This window comes from Terrapene carolina, unplaced genomic scaffold, assembly GCF_002925995.2.
Source record: "Terrapene carolina triunguis isolate 2854851 unplaced genomic scaffold, T_m_triunguis-2.0 Scaffold111, whole genome shotgun sequence".
Lineage (NCBI taxonomy): Eukaryota > Metazoa > Chordata > Testudines > Emydidae > Terrapene > Terrapene triunguis.
This window is the reverse complement of record NW_020664462.1, coordinates 29,443,658-29,455,658: the sequence shown is the minus strand read 5'-3', so window position 1 is coordinate 29,455,658 and position 12,001 is coordinate 29,443,658. Positions and strand designations below refer to the sequence as shown.

Sequence of the window (12,001 nt, the reverse complement as noted above, 5' to 3'; positions counted from 1 at the left end):
TTCCCTATGCTGAATACAAGACACCTGGTAAAATTACTCGTGTTCAAGCGAGTTCAACGGCAATCAATCAGAGCGATTTAGTACAAACGTTCAAATTAACATCAAGTTGACAGAGCCCGTGTTAAAAAGAAATACTGCATAGTTGGATTCTTTTTATTTACCATCTTATCTTTAGTGCTTTAGAGTTCACATGAGGAGAGGTAACACACACACACAGCCATACACCTCTCTCACACAGGGCAGGGGTGACCGACTGACCGGACCTTCCCTGCCTGGCGCTCTCCACCCTCCATGGCTGGCTGGGTCCCTGGGATGGACCCGCTTCTCCTGGTTCCTGGTGTCGCGTCTTCCCAAGGCATCACGTGGTGGGGGAGCACGCGGGGTCACATACCTCCCTCCCCAGATTTCTGCCAGGGTTCACACCAGAAGATGGCCAGCAGCAGCCTTTTGGCACTGTGCGGGAGGGAAGGGATGGGAGCTGCTTCCAGCCGCAGGAGAGAAGGGGCCGGGGAAGGGATGACCTGGCCTGTGTCTTTGTAGAGCTCATCTCTTACCCCCCCACCTCCTGTGGCTGGAAGCAGCTTGCCCCTTCCTGCCCGCATAGTGTCAAAAGGCGGCTAACACCTCCATGCTGCTGCTGGCCCCCGATATAACCCAGCCGCCTCCTGTCCCCCGGCTACAGCGTGGGCAGGAAGGGGTTAAGCCCTAAGGACGCACTGTGCACCAGGGCCCAGGGAACATGACTGCAGGGGCTTCAGGGAACCCGGCCAGAGAGGTGGCTCAGCAGGGGACAGTGCCAAGCAGACGGAGCAGCCACACACTCCCTGGGGGGAAGAACGAAGGGAGGTGGTGGTGAAGAGGGTGCTAAGCCCCTGCCCGGGGGGGGCTACTGTGGAGCCTGCTGGGTCAGAGTTCAAACAGGCTGGAAATCACTTCCTCCCCCACCACTCCAGAGCTTAGCTGAGGGATGGAGAGGTTTCCCCATGCCAGCACTGTGTGGGGCTTTGGCACATGCAGGGCTTGGCTCCTCCTGGTCAGTGTCCCAGGCCAGAGGGTTTTGGGCTTTCCCAGGGCTCCGGCCCAGCCATAGGCAGTGGGGGAAGGAAGGAGCCTACTGGCCAGGCTGTTGGTCAGCTGAGCACTCTGATCAGGGGCTGGTTCTCCGCACAGCGCTGGGAGCGGGATGCACCCTGCCGGGGGGGGATATGAAGGAGCAGTGGGGCTGGAGTGGGGGGTGAAGGGGCAAAGCAAGGAGAGGACAGTGAAAGGGGGAGCACGTAAATGGCTGATGGGTGAGCAGCAGAGGTGACACATAACCGGCTTCTGCCTGGTGCCTGACCGCACACACCAGACACCACAGCTCGCAGCGCACAACCAATGCCAGCAGAAATGGGATGGGGCCCTGCTGGCCGAGAATTTGCATGCAGTGGGGGCTGCACTGACGGACCAGCAGAGGGAGTGGCCGGCCTGCGCGCTGCGGCCACTGGATCCCCCCACTCGCCGCTGGGGCCACCCCCCCCCATCATCGGCCACTGGATCCCCCCACTCGCTGCTGGTGGACAGATGGCTGGTGAGCAGGGATCCGGCCAGGACCAGGACTCGCCAGTACTAAGGGGGAGGAGGGAGACAGAAAATAGAGGGACAATTTGCCTCTTTTTAAGAAAAAGTCGTGACACCTACAGGAGGTCTTAAATACGGGACTGTCCCTTTAAAAAGGGACATCTGGTCACCTCAGTTCAAATATTGGCCTCTCAACTGATTCATGCAATAAATGCATCATCATTAACACAAATACAAGATATGACTTTAAAATTCACAATAATATTGCACCATAAAGCATCCTTTTTGCTTCCAGCACATTTATTCTGGATGCTAAAGTAAAAAGAAGAATTCTAAATAGTACACCCTTTAGGAAATTTACCATAATTGGCTTAACACACTTCCCATCCCCTTCCCCCCATCTCAAAGGCCATAATCCTGGTCTGTCCAGTTCCTCTGACTTTAACCTCTGGAGTCAAAACCTTTACTAGAAAAAGCTTCTAATAAGAAGACATACCCCTAACAGATAAAAACCTTTGGGTAATGTGCTGTCATGTCACAAGACTTTTAAAAGTGAATGCAGAGCCCAAAGAGCTCCTAGGCTTGTACTACTCTACCTTAATTTGGCCCAACAAGATCCATTACATAAGTGGATTCAGCTGCTCTCAGATTCTTTCACTACTAGGTGGCTACTGTGGCACAGAATTCAACCATCCACTAAGATGATCTAACTCATTTTTCAAAGACTAGTTGAAATAGTAAGACAATAATGACTCTGTATCACAACCAGCTTGGACTTGAGTTGAGTGAATAATCTAGAGGTGAATGGCTCATGTCATATTACCATTTCTGTCAACCATCCAGCTGACTTCTTTTTAGAATATAAATACTCTCTAACTCATTGTTTATCCAAAGTTCTCTGTAATAAACCTGAGTTGATCTCAGGTGGGCAAGTATATTCAGAAATTCCCTCATGTGCTGGAACTCTTCTTCTTATCATGCCAATGCTATTTAACAATTTGAACCCAGAGTTGCAAAAATCTTGCACCTTACCTTCACTACTCCATTTTCATGCATGGTGATGCAGTTATTGGGATCCTCTGAAAGTTGGTACAAGGCCTGAGCAGTAGCTCGATGAACTGATGTGTCATTTGATTTCAAGTAACGTACTAAAGGAGCCACAGCTTTGGTTTCTCCAAAGGCAATTCTGTTACTTCCCCACATACAACAGCGAGAAATGGCCTCTGCTAAATGACGCCTTAATTTGTCATTGTTCTGGGCAAAAAAAAAAAAGAATCCATTAAATAAGTAGGAGAACCATATTTCCAAGTAGTTTAAGGGCAGCCACAATTTCATAAGAAAGAAAGAAAGAAAGAAAGAAATCTCAATTTATGAAGAATCTTGCATGAGTGCAGTGGAGCTGACAGCTTTATACTGTTCTGTGCTTAACGGATGCTATATATTTTCAAAGATTCAGTGTATAGGCTGGTTGGAAATTAGGCAAAATTAGTGTTAAAATCTGTATGAAAAGCCACAGCTTGGAATGTGGCTCCATCACTAAGATTCTGATAAGGATTTCTCTGTGTTGTTCAAATATACTGCTGTTTCCCTTCCTCCTTGTTCCTCCCAGAGGACAGCTGCTACATAGAGAGGCACCCTTATCCCCTTTGTACTACTTGCAAGGAATACTAAAAAGGGGTTCATGCTCCAAAGCAGCTGTAGTATTAGTCACAGAGTGACTTCATAGCCAGTCTACATTCTGAAGTGGGAAAAGAGTCTATATCCCTTTTCCATAACTGCTGTAGAACTCACCACTCATGCCATGCTCTTTTGCTTTGGGTTTGATACAAGGACTGGAATCAAATGGCTAATTAAATTTGTATAGATGGTTGGATATTACAGAAAGATGTCACTTACTGTGTTTGCTAGTTTGGACAACAGAGGGACAACGCCATGATCTGTTATAACAGCTAAATTCTCTTCATCTTTGGCTATGTTGGTAATAGCAGCACATACACTTGCTAAAACTTCTTTATTCTCAGATTTTAGCAAATTGACAATCAGTTCCAAGCCACCAACAAAGGAGCGAACCATTTCTCCAGCATCCTACGTGAAAACCAAAATAAATGTTATTTTTAAATGACCAACCTGCATTTGATACAAATATTAAAAAATATATTAAAATTGACATTATGACCTAGATATTCAAAACACTGCAACTGTCATTGGGTTGCTTTTACTAAGAGTTACAGTTAATTCAGAATCCACAGGGTCTCCTTGCTGCATATTAAGGCTAGACTATTTTACAGGCAGTCTAAAATACTTTCATATTTCACATTAGACCTGACAGCTCAAGACAAGGGACATTATTATCCATTGATTCACACAGTGTAAATGAACATTCAGTTCTTCTCCAACAGAGATTATACTAGCCATGTTAGTGAATGTGAGACATGATCCTGGTGCACTAGGAGCACCTGATGAAGCAGCTGGGCATTTTCTGGGATGTCCTAACTAGGACTGGAAATGAAAATGAAAAATCAAAATCAAACTAAACAATATACCAGTGTGACTCTGTAGAACTACGACTGAAAAATACTATTTATTTATTAATCGATTCAGTTTACCAAGCAAATATTTATATATTAATATGTAAAACAGAAAACTAGCAGTTTTGGTGCAGTGTGATTAAATTAATGCATATGGAATTTTTCTTAGGAATTTGCCTCCCGCAAAAAGGCACTGGCAGTTATGTAACAATGTGACATGCATAGTACTTTATAGACCCTTAAAAGTGCATATAATGTAAATCAAACACTCTTGTTTAAAGACAAATTCTTAACTAGTTACACTACAAAATCATTGACCAATGCTATATCCCAGAGACCATGCTGATGCATTGTACTTCATTGAGCTGAAATGTTTGAAAGAAAATATATCCATATTTTCTTTGGTACAAGCATGTGATCACTTCATAGAATCTATTTTTTAGTTTTTCTAGCCATCTATGGTCAGAAACAATGCCAGGATAAGAGAGTATCTGCTAAATGATTATTCTAAAATTGTGAAAAGAAATGTAACTTGATTTTGTGAGAAAAACAGCCTGAGAGAGAGAGAGATTATGAAAAAAATGGAAAGAGGCTGATATAAAATATGTGGGTGAGAATGCTAAAAATAAATGGGACCCTAGAATATTAAATTGAGGTTACTTTCCGGTAACTGGAGGTTCTTCAAGATATCCTATCTCCTAGAACTGGAAGGGACTTTGAAAGGTCATCGAGTCCAGCCCCCTGCCTTCACTAGCAGGACCAATTACTGATTTTTGCCCCAGATCCCTAAGTGGCCCCCTCAGGGATTGAACTCACAACCCTGGGTTTAGCAGGCCAATGCTCAAACCACTGAGCTATCCCTCCCCCCATACAAATGTATGGTCCCTATTTGTATTCCACAAGTGGGTTTGCATATGCACCAACTGCTTGCCCCAGAGCTTTTAGTAAGTCTGCACATGTGCAGCTGTTCTCATGCTCTGAACCAAAGGTATAAAGGAGCAGTGTGAACCAACGCCACTCCAGTTCCTTTTCAGTTCCGTGTATCTGGTCATGGTCCGCAGCAGAGGTGATGGAGGGTGGGTAGTGGAATACATACAGATAGGGATTGCACATCTTGGAGAAGCTCCAGTTACAGGTAAGTAAACTCCATTTCTTCTTCAAGTGATGGTCCCTATGTGTATTCCAAACATGTGAGATTAGTAAGCGATTGTCAAACAGGAGATGGGTGTGAGGATGCAGATGGTATGGATGTTTGCCATCCCCACTGTTGTACCTGCAGAAGTCTGGACCAATGTGTAATGTGTTGTAAAGATGTGTATGGAGCTCTAGGTAACCACCATACATATATCTAGTAAGGGTATGTCACACAAAGATGCTGCAGAGGTTCCTTGCACTCTGGTAGAAGAGGTCTCACCCCTTTTGGGCGGGGGGATATAAGATAGCCGGTAACAAAGGATGATGCAGCCAGAGATTTATTTAGAAAGTCTCTGTGCAGATAGACCTTGACCCCTTGATCAAAAGTGATGAAAAGTCTAGGTGTTTTTCTAATTGTTTTTGTTCTCTGTAGATAAAACATCAGTGCCTGTCAGACATCTACAGAGTGAAGCAGTTTGTCCTCATTGGAGACATGAGGTTTCGGAAATACCAGTAAATGGATGGTTTGATTAATCTAAGAACATAAGAACAGCCATACTGGGTCAGACCAAAGGTCCATCTAGCCCAGTATCCTGTCTTCCGACAATGGCCAATGCCAGGTGCCCCAGAGGAAATTAACAGAACAGGTAATCATCAAGTGATCCATCCTCTGTCGCCCATTCCCAGCATCTGGCAAACAGAGGCTAGGGATACTTCATTCTCTCCGGGATGCTCCATGGGGTGGGGAGAACTAAGCTAACTATACTAATTATAAAACTACACTAGCACACTAAGTCTAAACTACTAAAAACTACTAAAACTATTTACAAATTGTATTTAAAGATATTAAAGTAGAGGAAAATCGAGGCGACACAAAGAATTCTGACTCAGGCCATGCAGCAGTTAAGAAAGAACTGGAGAGGTGTTGGTCTGCACTGCCCTTTATGCCCTTGGTTTGGAGTATGAGGAGAACAACTGCAGACTACTTACTAAAGATCAACAGATTCAGGCGCATGGTGCACATGCATACCCATGTGTGGATCACACATAGGGACTATCACTTCAAGAAGCAGCAAGATTTCTTGATAGGAAATCCTTCTTCTCCCTGGAAACTTTAAAATTACTGCCCAAAGACATCAGATGACTGGTCACAATGGAATATTTCAATCTGGAAATTCATTCTCTAAGATTATTATGTTCCCCACTAATACTAATGGACAGATCTAGGGTAGGACATGGAAGGGAAGAGTAACAGCTTTGTGAAACGTTTCCTCTTAAAAAGTATATTGTAGGGTGAGGACTCCAAGAGGTGGAGAAGCAGAAGGATGGTGGATGGTCACGGTCTCACCTCAACTTGCAAGGATATTTCTGCAAAAGTTAATGCTGAACATGTCTGCATTATCCTACTCTACTTCCTGCTCTGCCTGCTACAGTTATATCCCCTTGATGTGAAGGACTGGGCCTCCCTGCAAATGCCTCTGCCTCTATTGATGGTTCAAATTCTATGGGATTTCCCTGCATGTTTCTGAAGGGCAAGGCTCTTTTATGAAGATGGGGTAACCTCCCCCTGCCCCACCCACTGATGTAAAGATGATTAAAAATCTCTAAAAGTTAAAATTCAGATTTTCCAGGCCCATACATGGAAACTATAGCCCTACATGTCCAATATCTACTATGGTAAGAATATATATTCTGCCTTTTGTAAAGGTGGAATTAGACTGGTGGTATGCTAGCATATAAACAACCCAGTAGTAAGGAAGAGAGCTTAGTCTTGGGAATCCATTGTGAAACCAGCTAAACACAGGGATAGAACCTTCTATCAGTAATGAAAAGCAGAGGGAAACTGCAGAAACCACATGTCAGGAAAGTTTCCCATATGAGATTGTGGGTGTAGTTTGCTGGTCTGTGAAAGAAAAAAAGAAAAGCAGAGAAGCAGGAAATCAGGATAATAATGAGAAGAAAGAAGTAGAGCTGAGAGTTTGTAGATCTGGTATGTCATACTCTGCTCTTTACAAGACCTTTTGAAAAGATTTTCTTGCAAAGATATTTAAATTCAAATTCAATCTTTTAGTATCATTTAACATAACCATATACCTTGCTTACTACATTAAGTTTCAACTTGAATTTGTGTTTATTGACACATATAGGTATCTACTGTATGCAAATGCCACATTTATTTTAGATGTTTTTATATGAGTATATTTGTGTTAATGAGATAGATCTTCATACTATTAGTACACCTCTACCCCGATATAACGCGACCCGATATAACATGAATTCGGATATAACGCGGTAAAGCAGCGCTCCGGGGGGGCGCGGCTGTGCACTCCGGCGGATCAAAGCAAGTTCGATATAACACGGTTTCACCTATAACGCAGTAAGATTTTTTTGGCTCCTGAGGACAGTGTTATATTGGGGTAGAGGTGTATTTCTTTTACCAAAGTCTTCAGTTGTTTGTGTTCTTCTCAGACTCCCATTTAATGTTTAAGTAGCCTAGGGCAGTTATGTCTACAAATTGCTTTCATAACAAAACAAACAAACAAAAAAACAATCATATATGGCTTCAGAGATCTCCTTTGTACTCAATTTTCTTTCTGAATTAGGAATAAAACATATAACCTTTCTGCTATATAACGAAAGTGCACCTTTTAAACTAATCAACACATGACCTTTTTGTGAGTCAAACCCCAAAGGTTTGTCATTGCCAAATGCTAGTGTGTGAGGCTTTAATATATACTAGTAATCCTAAAATCTTACTATAGAAATGTAAATGATATTGTTTCTAAATCTTGGCTCAACAGTTAGTTTGCTATTGGGGAATAATAAGATTCTGACATTAAACATGGAGAGGAGAGTGTTACTTTTCAAGCCTAAGGCTAAACTACTAACTTTGTACATATAAGATATAATAAGCCTTTATATACTATAAAATTCTAATGTATTAAACATATTTAGGTTCACTATTTAGACTTGTTATTTTCTTTTTGATAAGTTACATATGGAGTTATTCAAAAAAATATAAACTTTTAGTGTTGTTTTGAAAAGCTTAGAAAGCATCTCACTGTATAGTTATACTACAAAACAATGCCAACATTTGGATACAGGGGAAAATGTATTTGAGTGAATTTATCACATTAATTCTGGTACTCATTCAACAACTTTTACTCATCAAGTGGTACTTCACTTCCTGAATAGTCCTCATGAAGTAAGAATTATTCATTGAGGGTAAGGCAGAAAGAATACTGCCTTATAAGGATAACGCTAAACAACACACTTCATACATTAAAAAATTAATATTATTCATTCTCATTGACAATAAATAAACTAAACATATTTTTCCCTGTAAAGTCCTATTGGTATGTTTTGATAAATTGTGGGTGCTTCCTGTTTATAAGGTAAAAATTGTATATTGGGATGGACAAACCAAGAGGTCAAATGCTGAGGTTTCTATAGCAGAAATCAAAAAGTAGAATGTTATTACCAAGTTAACAAGAAGTACCTTCAAATTATTATTACACTGACATTTGAAATGTAATATTTAAATCTTAAATGAAAAACAGGAGAAAACCTATAAAAATAGGATAGGCTGTTAAACTTTTTTTTTTAAATTGTAAGAATTAGACCAGAAGGCCAAAATAGTTTGTACATTCTCATATATTTTTTCCCCTAGCTACAGGGCAGCAAAACCTGTGTCCTCAGAATAATGAGAGACTTATGATCATAAACAAACAGGTAAAACAAAAATCTGGCAGGTTTTCAGAGGACAAGAGCCCTGTTTGTTATGCTAAGAGAAGTTGCAGCCTATTGCCTTCTAATCACACATTTGATTTGTACATCTTACTGATCCTCTCAAACACCACCTCAGCAAAATGTAGTGAACTTTTCTTTCATTAATTTTTATTTTCACATACTTCTACACTTCTGGCTCCTGATAGAAGCAGAAATACTGTCTGAAAGCCTCATCTTAAAGAATGTGTTCCCTAATTGGGAACACCAATTACAGAAGTATTGTAATATTTCTAGCTTAATTTTCAGAAAATACAGATTTGGAAAACATCTGAATGTTGGGGTTCTTATGCCAAGTTCTCTGGCCCCTTTTGAGGTTTTCCCATTACCATATTATACCTAATTTTGGGGTAGTGATTTCCATTGAGAAAACAAAGCTCATCATCTCTAAATTGAGACATAAAGTACTTGTCCAGGCATTAATACAAAACATTCTTTTGAAACCAGATTCCTGTCTCATTTCTTCTAAAGAGTCCATTGCTCTTCTTATTTGAAAACTAAATAGTGCACTGCAAAAACACATTGTGTTTATCTTTAAAAATATTTCATTTTACAGATAAAAGTTTCTCCACTAAAATCAGTAGTATTTTACATTTAGAACATCTTACAAAGCTTAAGATGTCAAAGCTAATTTGTCAACTCTGATGGCTTTTGCCCAAAAATGTGATGGTATGGTTGTTCAAATAAACTTTAATTATCAAGTCATCTTTATACTACCTTTCCTCTAATGGAAACTGTCCATTTTTACTCTCCATTGCCAATTCCATAATTTAGCATATTAAAGCACAATGCAATTTATAAACTTCAAAATTCTGACCTTAGTTTTAAAAAATACAATACATATTATTTTCCATCTATGAATGTTCTTAGATAACTAACAAAACAGGCACAGTACTCTACTTCTGTTGTTTAGTGAAAAGAGGGAGTATGGTACTTACATAAGGAAATGTCTATTCATTGTTCATATTACAAGCAAATCTTGCCCCTCCTCCAAAGCTGAGAAAGTTTCCATCATTGCAGAATTGGTAAGGCAAATCCTGCCCCTGCCTCAGAAGTTGTGAAGGTTCCCAGGGTTGCAGAACTGATGAGTTTCCATCTCACAAGGTGGGACAGGTTTCCAGTAGGTTGCCCAGCTCTGCCAGTGCACAAGGTATTGAGGGGGGCAGGGCTGGGTAGTGGCATTGATGCTACACAGATTTTCCTGTCCTTCTAACCCCACTGAGGTTGCAAAGACTACTGCAGCCTCAGAGTTGCAATAATGGCTGTGAAGTGGCTTTACTGCTGCTCTTTGGCCTGAGAGGGCAGATTACTTCTCTGACTCTTCCTGGAGCAATCATCAAACAACCAAATACTTTGGCTATGTGTTGCTGCCCATATTTAAGCAGTAAGGCAAAATCCTTAGCCAAGTAAGCATGCTATTCAGTGGGGCATTCTTAGGGTTACCAACTTTCCAATTTTCAAAACCAGACACTACTGGCCCCCCATCGCTCGCTGCACCCACTCCCACCACTCACTTGCCGCCTGAAGAGTTGGGCTGGGAGGAGCTAATGCGGAGCCTGCCTGCCTGCCCAGTTGGGGCATAACAGGGCGGAGGAGAGTGGGCGCCGGAGCACGGAGCTGGGGTGGAGGAAGGGTCGGTCCCCAGAGCGAAAGGCTGGGGCCGATCGGGTCACAGCGGGGTGGAGGGGTCCCCAGAACAACGGGTCAGAGAGAGCCAGGGCCCCAGCAGGCTGCGAAGGTGGGACAGGCCATCATGGGCAGCAAGCCCAGCTGTTGGCCTGCTCCTCAAATGCCTCGTGCTGTCAGGATCCGTCCCCCGGGTAGCGCCAGTACCTTCCTCTCCGCCAGAGCTGTGAGCCAGTTCCTCCAGCAGCAACTGCTCTTCCCACCCTCCCAGCAGCGGAGGCCAATTGCAGTTACTACAGTAACCGGACTTTTGGTGTCTGATCAGCAGTACTGACCGGACACTGCACAGGTCCCCTTTCGACCGGACTTTCCAGTTGAAAACCAGACACTTAGCAACCAGAATGCCATTCTGTGAGAGCCAGTGGGAGTGAGGGAAAGAATCTTCCCTTTCTCAGGCCATTTCACAGCTGCTACTGCAACATTAGGGCCACATTTGTGGCTGTTGCATTCCCCCTCCCGCCCCCAAAGATGGGATCAGATCTGCCCCCCTCCAACTTTCCAGTCTCCCAGGACACTTTCTGTGCTCTGTGTTGTGGCCCTCAGGAGTGCACATTCCTGTGTGAGCTCCCAAATCCAATTTCCCCTGCACAAAAGCAGCATAACTACTACTGTAAGGGTCCTTTGTGGCCATGGAGGAAAGGTCACGATTTGCCTTTTATGGCATCTTGTAAAGCACCATTGTATTTGAAATATGAGACAAAAAGTATAACTGGAGTAACTGTACAGTGACCCCGGTGGGTTGCTGGGTTTCCCATCTACTTGCCTGATAGGTTGCCAGGAAGTCAGGAGTCAGGCTCTGTGACTCCAGAATGGATTCGAAATTACATCCCAATTTTTTAAAAATTTTTGACTTTTCATAATGATTTGGGATTTTTTCCCCCCAAAATTTTTAATTTTTTCATGGAATCTAAATTCTGTTTTCTGAACAGCAACAGTTATGAATCCAGATGGACCACTGTGTATAGTTGTATATGAAGGCAGAGGGAAGCAGTCCTACCAAGAGCATAAGAGATGATTAGGAAAGAGAGGATGTAGATGGAAACTACAGTTATTTCTCCTGTTTAGACATTAAAAACTAAAAGAAAAATACGTAATCAATTCAACAAATTGAGATATAGAAATAATGGAAAAGATCTTACGGGTGATTTCCTTTCTGCTAGCAGCATCTCCCACAATTCTGGACATCTGACCTGCTCTTCTCTCTGCAGCTCATGGAGGCAGATCAGCATTTTGGTGCCTCATGGTCTGGCCACATCCTCTCTGCTCCCACTTGTAGCCAGATGAGTTATTCCCAAACTATAAACTTA

General features: G+C 42.4%; 1 protein-coding gene across 1 annotated transcript in view; it reads right to left on the bottom strand.

The window, feature by feature from the left end:
- Positions 1–12,001, bottom strand: part of ARMC4 (armadillo repeat containing 4) — a 167,702-nt gene that overhangs the window by 36,489 nt on the left and 119,212 nt on the right. Inside the window, exons 18-19 of the mRNA XM_026652132.1 lie at positions 3,457–3,645; positions 2,593–2,814 (exon numbers count right to left, since the gene is read on the bottom strand). Of these exons, the coding sequence (XP_026507917.1) occupies positions 2,593–2,814; positions 3,457–3,645 (411 nt within the window). The remainder of the gene's footprint in view (positions 1–2,592; positions 2,815–3,456; positions 3,646–12,001) is intronic.